The sequence below is a fragment of the Aedes albopictus genome, chromosome 2 (genome assembly GCF_035046485.1).
Source record: "Aedes albopictus strain Foshan chromosome 2, AalbF5, whole genome shotgun sequence".
In the NCBI taxonomy this organism is placed as follows: Eukaryota; Metazoa; Arthropoda; class Insecta; order Diptera; family Culicidae; genus Aedes; species Aedes albopictus.
Window position 1 is genome coordinate 1,622,538 of NC_085137.1, and position 16,468 is coordinate 1,639,005.

General features: G+C 42.5%; 1 protein-coding gene across 6 annotated transcripts in view; it reads right to left on the reverse strand.

Moving 5' to 3' along the window:
- Positions 1-2,166: 2,166 nt before the first annotated feature.
- The window catches only part of LOC109421495 (rap1 GTPase-activating protein 1), a 404,145-nt gene continuing 389,843 nt past the window's right edge, over positions 2,167-16,468 (reverse strand). For 5 of the 6 annotated variants that reach the window (XM_029864350.2, XM_019696169.3, XM_019696031.3 and 2 more), the window contains 4 exons: positions 12,272-13,945; positions 11,872-12,208; positions 11,231-11,610; positions 2,167-4,648 (listed from right to left, as the gene is read on the reverse strand). In XM_029864350.2, the coding sequence (XP_029720210.2) occupies positions 4,508-4,648; positions 11,231-11,610; positions 11,872-12,208; positions 12,272-13,945 (2,532 nt within the window). In that variant the 3' untranslated portion in view covers positions 2,167-4,507. The remainder of the gene's footprint in view (positions 4,649-11,230; positions 11,611-11,871; positions 12,209-12,271; positions 13,946-16,468) is intronic. The other variant, XM_029864352.2, reaches the window with a different exon arrangement.

The following is a 16,468-nucleotide window of genomic DNA, read 5'->3' on the forward strand; positions in this document are numbered from 1 at the left end:
GAAAGCTAATGCTTCAAAAATAAGCTATTTCAATCAAATTTTAAGCCAGAAACGACCTTGTGGATATTGTCGAAGACTACTTTATCAAGAAGACATGCAACTCTGTTATTTTCCCATACTAACGGCAAGCGTCACCAACGGCACCGCCGCCTGGTGAGCTAAGGTGGTACCTTTGTGTAAAAGTGTAAGAGTGTATTGGTGCGAGTATGAAAATGTACACACACTATCATGAATAGTGCTACCTTCATCCGGGGTGGCGCTGCTAGCAGTGACTCCCGATTTTCAGCAGTGCTGCAAGTCTTGTTGGTAATGTGGTCATCGATATTGTTGACCAACAGTGGAGGCATTTACGATCATACTAACATCATCATAATATGTAACATCCTCTGAATCTTGTTTGATTTTGACTTCAATTTAAACTAATGTCCTCTAGGGGTCCAAAATTCAACCGTTATCCTAAAATTATTCCAGCACTACCAAGCTCACAAGCATAATATTATTTTTATTCAGTGTACAGTTGTTCTCAGTTGACAACTGATACTGTCATCGTTATGACAGTATGTCTCAAATGAATAGCCTATGATGACATTGTCAGCAATCACAACAGGAGAATTCTAAAGAACAGCCTATGATGAGAATATTATTACTAATTACACATGCATTCTAGTACTTTCAGCATTTTACATTTTCAGCCGTTTGTTATTTCAACCTTATGTAATGATTACATTGTTTCAGCCTTTCGAGATTCAGCCTTATGTTGGTAGTTTTTTATCACATACACTCCCGTTCAAAAGTTTGGGGTCACCCCCTCAAAACATGTCATTTTTTTAGGCCCATATCTCAGCCAATTTGTGTCCGATTTCAAAGCCACACTGCCGCCACTCGCATAACAGTCCCATCTTTGCTGAGTTTCCTATTCGTATGGGACTGTTTTGCAAGTGGGGGCAGCACAGGTCTCATTCAAAAGATAAGTCAAAGTAACTTTGATTAAACAGGATTAAGGTGAAACTTTTACAAAAAAAAAATAAACTTAACCCAAAGTTGCCAAATTTTCTAAACATTGAATTTAAACTTACGGCAGCGTTGCTGGAAATTGGATCGACCAAATTTTAAAATGAGAGCGGTAATTTAACTTGTTTTCTATTAGATTTCAACTGCTTTTTACCGAACTTAACACACACAAATATATATGCACACATATATACACATGTATATGCTGTGCGAGCAGCTTCTATGCCATAGGTCTTTTCTCGGCTCCTATGTAACTACTAACTGGATAACATCTTGAGAAAGCGCTTTTTCAGCCTTTTCACAGTTGTTAAATAATAGTTATACAACATCCTTAAATTAATCGATTAAATTTAATTAGGGTACGGATACCATGACGCAATACATGTGGATCTGGAATTATCGCTTTTAAAATTGAGTAATTAAAGTACTTGTCGCTACTTGGATTCGAACTCCCGATCTCTGTGTCCACTGGTCCAGATGATGTCCTCGCTGCCATACTGCCATATATAAATAGCATAGAAAATAGCCCATTTTGTTTTACTCCAGATAAGGCTTATTGTACCATAAGCAACCTTATCCAACTTTATCTTGTGAAACGTCAAACACAACAAGCTGTGTGGTTGCGCTAAAAGATTCTTCATCACAGCTTCTAGTTGTAAGAATGTTCTATAAATAGCTACGGAACGCTGCTGTTTTGTGTATTTGGCAACGTATTGTATAAAAGCAGTTGTTTTATTGGCTGGGATACTTATTCGATTTGCTCATCTTCCGGCAACTCTTCCGGAATTGGATTAAAGTGCAATAGAAGCAATCAAAATGAGTTAACAACACTGAGATGGATAGCTGTAAAGTATTTGTGTAGCAGTCACATATCCTGCTTGAAGTTCGATTTGACAATCCGACAAGCCGTGTTGCTACCAACCATTTCTTTATTACAGCTTCTAGCTGTTACACAGAAGAAAGCAAATGATTAAAGCTGAAAATGTTAGTTGGGCTGTTGATGTCATCGACCAAAAGTTTGGGGTCACTGTCGGAAGACTTCGGCTACCTTACTTCGGTCAACAGAGCTTCATTACCACACCACACAGCTTTGCATTCGCTCCATCAGTGAAAATGGCTTTCTTTCCTCTCTACTTCCGAAGAATGCTACCGAAATCCAAATTATTTTTCTAATATATGTTTAAAATATATAGAGTCTATTCTTCTTCTGCTTCCTCTTTCTAATATGTTCCAAATAGTTGGGTTTTTTTTTCACATTCAAGTGTAATAGTATCGATATTCTCCACAAGGGGTTTTAGTCCGTTTCAGATTTTTTTTGTTTCCTACTTCAAGGGATATATTCGACACACTCGAGCGGATAATATACTAGTTCTTTCTTTCTTTCTGTGTTCGTTTGTGATGATCGTTATCAACCCATTCACGTCCCATTTTCTGTGTTGTCGGGGTAGCAGCTTTCCTATTCATATTGTGTAACACTGGACAAAGTTTGCATTTTTTTTTGTTTTGTTTTACTTGCTGAGACATCAATTTGATTATAATATTGTTTTTTTGTATCTGTGTTTTGTAGTGTTTGGAGTGCAAAATCTACTTTTGTGATTTGTTGGTCATTACATTCACTATGTTTGCATTGTTCTTTTTGTAAGCTGATATGACAGATTTCCTTTTTGAAGTTTTTTTTGCTCATGGGACTTATGATGGTCGATTGTAGTTCAGTGTGTAGTGCTTTTGTAGATTTTTGGGAATGTTGTTAACTTTGGTATCAATTCTTTAAATGTTGTATTTGACAGTACTCGTGTAACTTTTCATTGTTTCTTATGAGCTTGCTTTGGAGACAGCTTCATGTGGGTTTTGAATTATAAGTAGAAGGCAGTATTTTTCGTACAAAGTTACCATTTTCTCAAGATAAATGTTTGATCTAAAAAAACAAGAGATAGTCTTAATTTTGAAATTAGTTTCTCCTAGAAATTCATTTTTATCATAAGGCTTGAAAGTCTCTGTCTGCGTTTAAGGTTCATAGGATTCCGTGAGTGATTTCCATTTGTCTGATTTGATGATCATTACAATTGTGTATTGCACATACATTTTTCACTCAGTATTATATCTGCGCTTAGATTTGTCTTTGTTTCTCTAAAATCTATGGGTATTTAAGTTCTAAAAACATCTGGTAGCTTATCGGATTGTTTTTCAACATCATATTTTTGGTTTTCTTGGTTAGCAATCTCTCGGTGGCAGAAGGCATCTGCTTTGAGAGAAAGAGAGACACATACGTACTCTAATAGCCCATTCTACTCGTTGGTTTTCATAAACTTATTAAAACTGTAATGTGGTTCGCTTAAAAATGAACAAAGATGTAGATAACGTTGTGTTAAAATATCTCTTAATGGGTTACGCTCAGGACATTTATGTATATGATCATGGATGTTTGATCAATGATCAATTATTTTAAATGTTTCCATGATAATTGACATTTACAGCACAGATTTCCATTTTTCACGAAGAAATATGCATAAAAATTGTAAAATGCCAATACGAAGATGAAGCGTCAAGCTAAAACAATTATTTACAGATTTCTCTTTCATTGACATTGAATCGGAAAGCAACAGAGAGCAAAGCCGCTAAAATACCAATCACAATAAGAGCAATCGCAGCAACCATTGGTCGATCGATCACAATACTGCTCACCCGTAGCCATGATCAACAAAGATGGAAAGCCCGGAGAACTAGATCTCGTTAGTGCCAAAGTCGGCTGCTTCCATGTTGCGTTGTTTTAACAAGAATAAATCTACCAAACGTGCTACAATTAGAAAGCGAAAGGCAACAGAACTTACCGCGCTAGCTTTTGAAGAGATTACGAAGGTTTTTCATATAGAATAAAATAAATTAAAAAAGATCTTTATACAGAAAACACTCGTAAACGTTTACTGCTCTCTCTCTCTCTGCTCCGCACTCATTATATATATATATATTAGTTCGAGGGAAAAATATAATAGAACTAACCTGTTTCTCCTCCCCCTAGAATGTGAGGAGGGAAAGTGAGGATACTTTGCGAAAATCCTTTTCCACGATTTGCACTCAGAAGCGTCACAGACACGAGATGACGACCGTAACGACAATAACGACGGCGATGGCGACGACGATAACCAGCACCAGTGATGGCGACGACGACGACGACGATTACAACAAGATGAGACGACAATTGTGTGCCATTCCGTTGGTAAGTTGTTGATGTTATACGATTGTGTAGTTGGAAGAAAGCCGACTGATAAGAGAAGACAATGTGCTTCTTTTTCTGTTCTCAGCCGTTCGCTTCCATCAGAAACCGCCTCTCTAGGGTTGTCAAATGTGTGTGCTCAAGAGTGTGTGTGTGGATCCGTATGTGTGTTTGTTATCTATGTATGTGTGCGTCCAATTTGCCCACTATTGTGTGCGGTAACAATAATGGTCGGGAAAGGGGAAACGAGGTGGTGCTAGTGGGAGGGTTTGGGATTTAGAGGGTTTAAAGGGGTTCAGCTGCAGCGGACGGCATGTATTCCTTTAGTAGATCGCGTAGCCGAAGAATTTCCTTACCGGCAGCGGCTAGGTCGCCTTGCAGGGACAGTTCGCGTTCCCGTAGTCGTTTGATGTCACGTTGGCAGGTCTGGGGAAGGAAGAGAAACAAGCAATGTTAATTGTGAATCGAATATTGTAGTGAAAGAATTAGGAAAAACTCGTCGTAATCTATCTAGCGGGATACGATCAAAAGATTTACGAAGTAGTCCATGTCTAATGTTGCGAACACTATAAGCAGCTCGAACATTTTTGCTCGGGCTCTGCCTACGCCCGACGTCGCGACCATGTGAACGGGCAACGAACGAACCGCATCGGCATCGCAGCAAGCAGTTTCAAATTTGATTTTTTGCTGCAGAAGTGAAAATTTTCTCGCCCGTACAGGATGCACATTGGAAAATATAGTAATTTAGTTTTATAAATGCGTTTTGTATTGAATTAGATTTGAATGAATTGAATTAGTAATACATTCAATGCGTAATTCGTGAACTAAAGTGGCTTGGTGGCGGAAACTGTGCTCAGTGTGGTTTTGAAAACGGTGGTTTGTTTGTGTTGTGGTGCTAAGCGGTTGGGAAGTTCGATCACCCGGAGGAACTATCATCGAGTCAACTCGGGGCGGTTCCAGACAGCGGTGAGTCGATGACACCGTCGACTACGAGGACACCCTAACACGCCTGAAGACATCAACCGGCAGCTGCACGACATCGAGACGGCCATCTCCTTTACTACCAACGCACTGATGGTCTACCTGCTTTGAAAAGCGATGTGAATTGCATGAACAAACTGATTAACGCCACAATGCAATGGTGCGCCTTAGAATCAACTAGATTTCTAATAAGTTCGAAGGATAAGAAGGCACGAGGCAGGATTATCCTGTTCCTGGAACCGTTAAATTACCATGTTCGAGACGCGAAGACAGGTGGGAAGGCTTGGATGAAGCTCAGGCCTGTAGTGAATATGTCAACAGACAACTGATAACACATGCACATTCCCCACCCAGGGTAACGCCCACGCTATCGAGTGACAGCTGCTGACGACATCACAGCAGGCCACGACTCTTCCTCTTTCCGATCGCGTCGGACGTGCAGTGTATCGGGTCGCTGCGCTGGGCGATTCTCATCGAGAACCATCAGCTAAATTCCCACAATAGCAATCCTGCCAGGCTTTATTGGCATTTTTTTTTTGCAATAAACTCAAACAGGTGAGAATCGCTCAGCCAATTAAGTGAAATTAAAAGTGAAAATTATTCAAAAATGCAGTATTGTATGAGGTGAGTTTTTTTTCGTTCAAGATGTGCAAAGTGCCACGTCGTTCACCGAATAGAAGTTTTGGATTGAAAAATGTATAAAAACGCGTCCCGAAGACCGTCCGAATGATCTGATTTCATGCCATGCTAGGAAACGTGTCTCGAAGACCGTCAGATAGCTTATGCTCGATTTTCGGAATCGAAAGATGGGCCTTGAAGGCCGTCGAGAAATGCAATAGAAGGGGCGCGACTCGAAGGCTGTCGAGAAATGGAGAAAAGGGCGCGTCTCGAAGACCGTCGAGAAATGTAAAAATGGGACGCGCCTGGAAGGCCGTCGAGAAATGGAAAAGAGGGACGCGCCTCAAAGGCCGTCGAGAAATGCAAAAAGGGACGCGCCTGGAAGGCCGTCGAATTGATTTTGAACTTCAAAATGGCGAATAAGGAACGGGTCTCGAAGAACGTCGTATTATAATAAAATGGTTTTGAAAAACCGGAAGTTGCACCGCGAAGATCGTTACAACCACATGTGTTGTATTTGACTCGAAGGCCGCAGGTTGGGTTGACTTTGTTTTGGAATAATAAAAAAGAATCGACGGACGCGCCGTCAAAAGGTTTGTGTTCATTTTGCGAAGTGGGACGACGCTTCTAGGACACTCGTGAGAAATCTTTGGTTTTGGACATAAAGAGACAAAACGACAAATCTAATCGACTAGGTAGGTAGATACATTCTTTGAAATTTAGGCCATAGACCGTGTTCGAGTCCCAAAACCGTTACAATAGCACTCCGAACATGTGCAGTGTATCGGGTCGCTGCGCTGGGCGATTCTCATCGAGAACCATCAACTAAATTCCCACAGTGTGTGTAGCGAGCGGCGTCGTGGTAGCTGCTAACAAGGAGACGATGAAGATTGAAGCGTATGGGACTACCACCCTATTTCCGTCCTGCCAGGGTGGACAAAATGGTATTTCTGTGCAGCTACTGCACGTGCTGTCGACAAACCTTCTGTCGGTGGTTCAGATTGTGAAGAAAGGTTTCAAGATCGTGTTCCAATTGACCGGCTGTGGAGTCTTCAACTCTGAAGGGAATCTGATGGCAAACGGAATTATCAAAATCAGTTGGTTTTGCCAAGGCGTCCAAAATACCTTTGAACTCTGGATACATCAAAATCGAAAGCAAGAGGACATCGTTAGAAACCAACACTGAATATTAGAAGTTATTGGGAAACTGCTGTATATAGCTGTCAAAACTCGACTCGATATTTCGACTGCGTTATCCATCTTGAGCAGGAAGATAAATCAACCCACATAAGAAGACTTGACCGAGTTGAAACGAGTATTCCGACGCTGACTGGGCGGAAAATCGTGGCGACAGGAATTCCCATAGCGGTTTTGCGTTCAAGATAAAGGAAGGAACGGTAAGTTGAACTTGCTGTAAACAAATAATCAACAGCGGAAGCAGAATTCAACGCGCTTGCTGAACAAGAAGCTCTTTGGTTGAAACTACACCTGCAGGGGCTGAACGATGAGCAGCGGGTAGTCATTCACGAAGACACACAAAGTTGCCTGAAGATCAAAGGACTTCATCGAGGAGCACTAGATGGGGTGCCTGTCCTGTCCATCCGAAGGTATGGTGGCAGATCTACTGACAAAACCGTTGGACAGGGTTTTCAGTGCTTCGATGCATGCAGCAGACTTTGCCGCGTAACATGTGTCCGCTGGTTTTCGCAACATAGCATACTAGAACCACTTCTATTCAGCCTGTCCCTGCCCAACTCCCTTTAATAACGGATGGATTACCGTCCCCGAGCAAAGTCTAACAACAAAATGATAGCAAATCGAAAACACGATTTGTAATCAGCAGCAAATTGATATCACATTTTGATATCAGATTGTCTTGATTCAATTTGGTTTCAAATTTTGATTTCGTTTTGCTGTCACTTCAACTTATTATTAATATGTATTAAAGTTTTTAAGTAATTCCAAACTTCTGGGCGACCTTGTATAATACAACTAATGCCATTTTTCAATTTTTTCGCACTGATAGCAAAAACAGTTATCAATTTGATATCACTGATGGTAGAAATTGTTTTCAACTTGCTGTTACGGGAACATTTTTTTGCTCTCATTTTTGATGTTTTAACCGTTAAAACGACCAAAATGACAACAACCTGAGTTATCATAATTTGCAATATCACAACATCAAAATTAGTTTTCAATTTGCTGTCAAGCTTTGCTCGGGTCGTTATTCGCCTATGATACCACAACAAGTATAAGTAATCATCTACAAGGGTAGGGTCATACGAGCGCTCACGTCGAGACTGCAAATAAGTCTGAATGTTCTGACAGAGACCAACTGGAAGATTTGGGTCAAAGTCACCGCAGGTCATTCTCTTCTCCCATTCCCAGTCCCCCACACTTGTTCCGGCTGATGATTGCAATATCACCCTCAATTGTTCAGCGGTGGAATGGTCAAACGTGGATGATTGTATTCGCTGAAGCTGCTGCTCAGACAACAGATAGTCAAGACGGTCTCCAAATGTAACCTTGCTAAGGGCACAGATTATTCTTCCAGTGATCGGATGTGGCCTACGCCATGTGGGCTACGTCAAAAACCCCGCCATTTGAAACTCCAACGAGCTCAAAATAAGTTTCTACGGCTGGTTCTGAGAGATACAAGTGGCGCCGGATCAGCAGTTCAACCTACGGATGATCCTAGCCAAATTCAAGAAGTACAGGTTGCAATCTCACCATCTCTGCATTGATTTTACAGCATCGTACGAATCAGTGGAAATAAATTAGGTAGCTTTGGAAGATAATGTCAGGACATGGCGTTCCGGTGAAACTAGTTAGGCTGATTTATGTTACGCCGCATGGATGAAAAACAAGTGTTCAGATCGCAGAAGAACCGTCGGAAGCTGTCCTGGCCACGTCCTTACGACAGCTGAGGGAAGGGAAAGGAAGATTAGATGAACATTTAAGAAAGGTATGTAGGTCGTATTCCAATCAACGCGGAGCGAAGAAAACACGTGACAGTTTTGAAAACGTTGCCGTTCACGAGTTCAGCCTACTACGATCTCTCTGGAGAAACTCATGAACGTATCTCTAGAGAAATTCGTGGTAATTGGTGTGGAAAAACCATGAATTATGAATCCCTAGAGTAATCACTTGTAGATTTTGTTTTATTTAACCCATTTTCATATATTTTTTTTATTTCTAGATCTACGTTTTCATTGGAACTTGACCTGCCATTAAGGTTGAAGAATTCGTGATTGATATCACCGTCATCGTTGAAATTTCGAAAGCAGTTTTCTTGTTCAGAACACAAATGTTAGTTATGAAAAAGTATTCACTGTATTCCAAATGGAGATTGGAATACAGTGAATATGTTTCCATTGTATACGTTTACGCCTTGAAAGAAAAAAACTGCTTTTGAAATTTCAATGATGACAATAATATTAATGGCGAATCCTTAAACCTTAAACAAAGTGTTCTACAAACACTTTCAAAATATTTGGTGAATATCTTTCATTGTCTGCTATTGCAAGAATTTGTACATTGTGCACTATGCCCAAGGTAAGTCTAGTCTAGTCTAGTCTAGTCTACACATACACAGCCATTCATTGAAAGAATCCTGGAAAATGGTGGAATCGACTAATTCCATCATTTTTCTTGTCATTATTAATCCTTGCAGCACATCTGAGATGTATTACAAACATTAAAGCGGCCAGGCCTACTGTGCAGCGTAGTTATTGTTATTGAAATCAAAGAACGGGGACATCTCGTACCAACCGTTCCGTATACGAAGCATGAATATGAAATATTAACGGTGGGAGTGAAGTTGCTAAGAAGGTTAATGTCACTCCTTGGTCCTTGGAATCCTGGGATGGGACACAGGTATTTACCCCTGATGCCCTGGCCCTTATGCCTAGGCTTAAGCGCCTTTACTCGCTCTCTGAAACGAAAAGAAAATACTAATCCCCTCCCCTTATTACAGCAATACATATTTCAAAATTTTCAAAATATAGCATTAAAATCAACATTACAGTACCAAATGATCCCCCCAGAATTGGTATATTATGTTTTGTTTATATTATTAAGCATCAACGTTTTTCGTCGAACTCAAAACAAGTTAAATTAGATAAATATGTGCAGTATGTGTGCATGTGTGCAGTACCGTTATCAAATGGATAATGATATTGCAAACACACTTCCTGTTTCAAAGATAATCTTTGAATCTGGCGCGTATTTAGTTCAATTTTCGTGGTAATAAATATGTATGTAATTAGAACAATCTCACCAGAAAACATCCAGGCAGCGCTTCCATCACCATGGAAACGTTTTAACAACTCTGTCAAGTTTGCTCGTCGTCTTGCCTCTGTCGCACTATCCGTCATCATTAGAATAATCGTCGCTTCATCGGATATGCAGCTACTCGGTTGATTTCTGGCTACACACGCGAATCACTGATAGCTTGGCATATCACAGCCAAAGACGTACACAACGCAAATCAGGAGCTTGTCAATGAGTCACACTACAAACTTTTTAAAACCGAAAAACTATCGAATCAAGTACCAGATGGTAAAACGCGAATCTGAGTATAAATGTCGGCACTCTCGATACGAACGTCGGCACCAATTTCGAGCAATGGCATGCAATCACGCGTAAAACACCTCCGGATGGCGTAGCAATTACACGTAACACAACCATTCATTCGCGGGATAAACCATCCGGATGGCGTAGCACCAATCTGAATCGTCAGCGTAACAAACGGGCGGATGCGAAAAAATGTCACGAGCATCTCAAAACACATCTACAATTTGCTAAACGTAATAAATGTAAGCAAAATGTCGACACAAGTGAAATCAGATTATATCTGCTAAACAACACTGTACTGGATGCAAAACCGAATCACGCAACTTCGCGGAACATCACATCACATTATCCTGACCGGAACACCAGCGAAATCGAAGAAATTATGGCCCCGAGAAAATGCCAATTCAGATTTCTAAACACTTTTCACGCACTTGTCATTGAATCCCTGCCGGATGGCGTAGCACCACTATTCGGCCGGCCGAAATGAAAAAAAAAACGCGAAACCGAGAAAAAACGTGACAGGCGATTTATAAACACCACTCGCGCGCATCGCCTCCTGCGATCCAATTGTGCACTATGCCCAAGGTAAGTAGAATAAAACTACCCGACCGAAACGGGGATCGAACCCGCCTCCTCTGGATCGGCAATGAAATCCTAATCTACTAGACCAACCTTAGGAATTTAATTGCGAAATCACAAAGAAAACTCATCAACGAAAACGGTAGATAAATAGCCATTTAAATCTCTGGATTAATCCCTGAAGGTATATGCTTAATTATCTATAGATCAACTACCGCTAGGAGATTAATCAAAGTTATCCACATATCCACTTACCACATTCTGCCTGAGGAGATCCAGTTTATCACACTTCAGTCGGGTTATTTCCTGCTTAAAGCCGTCCATCTGCTGCACCACTTCCGGTGTCATCAGCAGCATTCCAGTGTTGCCAGCAACGCCCACCGTAACGCCTCCCCCCATTCCGCCTACGTTCGTACTTCCGGTGCTGCCGCGTAGATCACGCGTACTGTCCCCTCCGGTGCTTCCGGTTCCAACGCTCACGCTGATCACACTTCCACCGCCATTCGTCGATCGCTCCGCCCGGTCTCCGTCCAGACAGAGCGAGCACGCCTTGGTGGTGGCATCCGCCGAGGACATCGATTCCAACCCGGTGTCACTGTCGATGTACGTCGCTCCGGCATCTACATTTGGGAAAACTTCGGTTCGTAAGTCAAATCAATTTGAGGGATTGAAAAAATCGAGGAACACAATGTGCCAATTGGGGGAATCAAACAGAGAAAAACCAAAATGCGTGGGTTAAAATTGCAAAAAGAGAAAAAGGTGAAAAAAGAGAGCAAACATTAGCTTATTGGTTATCGGCAATCGGCTTAAGCCGCGCAATGGTCATTCCGGATGCAGTTGGCGAATGTGTGTGTGCGTGTGAGATTGTGAGTACGAATCGTCGCGAAACTACTTACCCATTGGATCCAGATCGACACTGTTCAAACTGGAGTCATCACTAGTTTCGGACATTGCCACTGGGCCATTGTTGTTATTGTTGTTGTTGTTGCCGTTGCCATTGCTGACGCCATTGGGAAGTCCCTTGGCGGCGACGCCATGATTGCCGCCACCATGGCCGTTTCCGCCATGATGGTTGTTGTTGTTGTTGTTGTTGGACGCGTTGTTGTTATTGTTGTTGTTCAGATTGCTCGGATTGAGCGAACAGCGCGATGTGATGTCCGGCGAGGACGCTACCGAATCGTTGGGAGACTTCCGCGAGCCCGTCGTGCTACTTTTTGACAGTGATCGACCGATCTGTTGGGAGATGTTAAACTGGTTAGACGATACAGGGGAAAAGAATAACTCAGAAGTACTTACGTTAACAACTTGTCCCGGTCCACAGGGCACGTCGGAGATCTCCTTGGATTTCTTGATGGAGTTGTGATGCTTTGGATTGGATTCGACGCTTCCATTCGTGGGGTCGGAGTTCTGTGAGCGAAGCCGAGCGTTCAACGCCTTCTTCACCGTATCGATGAAGCGAGATCCGGTGAAACCACTTTCCGATTTTGGAGTTTCCGGAGTAGGAGAAGTGGGAGCACCCAGCAAATCAGCCCCCAAGAAGTCTCGGGTCTTCTCCTTCAGCTCGTCTACCAAATTCTGCAGCAAGGATGTCCTCGTCCGAAGTTCCAGCTGGGCGAATTTGTCCGCCTTGTAGCAGGCGTTCTCCGCGTTGATCAGCTTGGTGAGGAGGAATTCTTTCAACTCAGGTCCCTTCTTAAATACTGATGGTTGCGGGAGGGTAGGTCCGAAGAACGGAACATCGTCCCGAGCAGTTACTGAAATCTTATACCGGCAGTTGGGGGTGTTGGGTTCCAAGGGTTGAACAACGATGAATGCGTGCAAAAAGTGACTCGCGATCATCGCTGGTGAGAAAGGAGTGTTTTCCTCCTGGAATACAATTGCCACGATGTCGTTACCGATGTGACGTTTTCGCTGAAGCTGCTGAGGATCGCCTTCGGTGTACGGCAGGAGCGTTGACACGTGGAACATGATCTCACGTTCTTTGAATACTTCGTAGACTGCGGTATCACCAGTGTGACCATTCTGAATATCCAAGCCACCTCGGTAGCCTTTGTGATCGCGTAGTCGTATTCGTTGTCCCAGTAGATCGAGGAACTCTTCGAGAGCCGGGGTTGTATCACTGTTGCAGAAGAGTTCTTCCTCCGTGGTTTGTCCGTACCGCTGGTACAGAACGCCGAACTTGAAATTCGTGACTAGCACGTGTTCATCGTAGCTGGCGATCAACGTCGACGCTTTGGGACACAGTACGGGCATGAAGCTATCTACGTTTATCTGATCGTTCAAAAGTCGCGCCATCTTGATCGGGGATGGGTTCGACCCTAGACAAGACGCTGGAATGATTTCGTGCATGGTTCCGGTTCTTAGCCGGAGTAGTATTCGAATATGATCTTGATTAGCTACGTTCTCAGACTTTATGGATAGCAATACTGGGCCGAGTTGATCATCATGACCAACCAGATTCGAGTGTTCCCTCGAGATGAAGAACCGTCGGTAGCATTTGGCCGTATCGTCCGATTCGATCTTGCCAACCCTCCAGGTAGTGTGCGACGGGATATCGTACCCCGCGTCGTGATCAGTACCGTCTACCCAATACCCCCCGTTGTTTGGTATCACAATCATAGCATAAGGTGCTGGCTTGCTGAGATGATCTTCGAGTAACCGCTGCAACGGCGGAACCGCCGAAATGATCGATGAACTTTGGGAACTTACCGACGACTGACTCTGGTACTGGGGATGGTGATGAAGCGTTCCGCCGTTGGACAGCGTGTGATGCAGGTGGCCGCTGGAGCTGTTCGACAGCAGGTGCGGAGACGCCGGCGTTGAACTCGAGTTCGAATGCGGATTAGAGGACATACTGTTCGAGTGCCGCAGTAGCGATCGAGTCTGTTGCGGAATTTGTACGGTGAGATTGTTCTGGGTGTCATTGTTGTTACCGCCATGTGGATTGGAGATTCGTTCTTCGCGGGTATTCTGAAGAAAAAGGAGAAGAAAAACGAGGATATCGTTACAAAAATGAGTTATTTATGATCGAGTCATGATGGCAAGTAATTTGCATTCCGACACATTCGTTCGCCACGATAATCATAAACATGATCGCTCGGGATTCAAGAAAACAACGTAAAGGTCTCCATTAAAGCGATTAGTATAAATGGTGCGTGACTTGAGCTTCGAAGGTTCGAACCTGTGGATGGAGACACCGATTTACAGGCGTGTCAGTTCGAGCAATATATGAAATATCCAGCCAACCTATGGATGGGACGCAGGTTACACCCCCGTACGCATTCATGAGTCGAATGAATGCCGGGCTAGATCACGTTCGAGGTTAGCACAAAACAACACAATCACAGTCAAGCGTGCTTTCCCGAGTAGAAATTGAGCTGTCGGTAAAATTGTCAAACGATATATTTTCTCTTACTTCAATGCATCAAAATTTAATGTCAGACTAATATAGATTTTTACTCGGGCATTTTTTAGCGAAGCCAGCGCAAAATTGAGCAACATTCGCTGAGTGGTGATTGATTTGTGTGTGGCGAAATCGATCCCTAGTACATACAGTAGGCCATGCGCGCCATCAGCCCACTCACTAAGCTGATGTTGTTGTCACCCTGCCTCCTTCGCTCGAGCATGCAACGCTTGCTAATTAATGAGTCAGCGCCGCCGCCAACTATGTTTTTGGGCAGTACATATTGATTGATTGACAATGGCTCACAGGTGGTGAGCGCACTCAAACTGTCTAGAAAGTTTTCGCTTACGAAAGAACCCCAGATGCCGTGTTTTGGAAATGTTCCAAACGAAAGAAGCCAAAATTCCCCAAGGAATTAGCAAGGGATTGTAGTGTAGTTATCGTCTTTTCTCGTTTAGCCAAGGAGACCCGGTCACGTTCGGCGCCACAACGTTGTTTACTGTTTGCGGACAGAAGAGGCCGGATTATATAATCTATCAGTTGTTTCATTGTTTAGACTAGTGACATTTTTTTCAAACCGTTCCGACATTGGCGGCTGTCGGCAAGACAGTGGAGATTGCTCTTCTGTCTCGGGTATAGGTGGGTATCGGTTTCGCCGCCGATTGAATGTGGCCAAAGTAAACAAGTCGAAATTTTTACTGCATGTCACAAACGAAGTTTGTGCCGTGCAGTGCAGCAGCTGTGCTCTAGAACGGAACGTACCTAAATGAATAATGATGAATTACCCGCCGCAAACACACAACATCTAAGGTCGACCCAAGGACGCTTATCGTTCCTTTTTTTTCGGGGTTTTCCTCCCACATTTTGATAGTTGCTGGCTGGCTGCTCGTTATGCCCGTGAATGGGAATAAATGAGCAACGTGCGATGCGAAGGTCCGAATCATCGAAGCACATGTAGCGGTCGAGAATAAAACGACAATGAAACTTATCGCAGTATGCTGCCTGTGGGTCAGCGGTAGCAATCAGAGGCAAAATTCGGATTTCTACGGCACGTGTCCTTATCGAGCCGGGTTGATGTCATGCACGAATGAGTAATGTAAAAATCGCCAAAAATCGAGCAACTTTAAGAAAACATAACATAATATCAAGCATAACTTCATATATAAGTCTATAAGGCATATAGACCACCCGTTTCTCAATTCAGCCGGCCATATTCAAAACAACGCAGCTCAAAAAAAAAACGCGTGACAGTTTTGCAAACGCAGTCGCTCGCGTGCACTGCCTGCTACAATCTTTAACTTCAGAAAAAAAAAACTAAATATATATTATCAAAAAAAAAAAAAAAATGCCCAAGCATACAAGGGACCACCACGCATAACTACAATAAGTTACGATTTCGCATCACATCCGCATCAGGCGGTTGCAAAATGCGATTAATTTGTAATTTTCGTCGCAAAGGATGCTAGTTTTTGATATTGTAGTGCATTATTCAGAAATATCTCCTGAGATTCCTTTTTGGTTCAGAAAATCCCTCAGAGAATTCTTCAGATTTTCTTCTCGGAGTTTTCTGAAAAAAATCTAAAACTTTCTTCAGCAATTCCTCTTGCAATTCCTTCAGAAAATCATAGCTACATATTCTATCAGGGATTTTAAAAAAACCTATGATGCATTCGAACATTTTCTTGGTAATCTCCACTAGGGCATTCTCTCGAAATTCCTAAAAAAAACCGTTATTGATCCATAGGGTAGCGAGCCCCTTGGGCAGCTAGTGGCCGGTATTTTGGGAACTTTTCGCTATAACTCAGTCAATTCCAAACCAATTGACTTCAAATTTTGTACACGGCCGAATACTATACGAACATCTCATCACGTTCCAAAAATAGTGTCAATTGGTTCGAATTTAGATGAGTTATAGCAGAAAAGTGCTCAAAACAGGAGACCTGCTGAGATGGTTCCATTTCCCTATATTCGTTCTAGGTTTTTTTTAATTGCTCTAGATATTTTTTGAGAAATTTCGAAAATTTCTCCTGAGAATCCTTTTAAAAAATAATCAAAGATTCCGTCAGAGATTCTTCTGTTTTTTTTTGCAA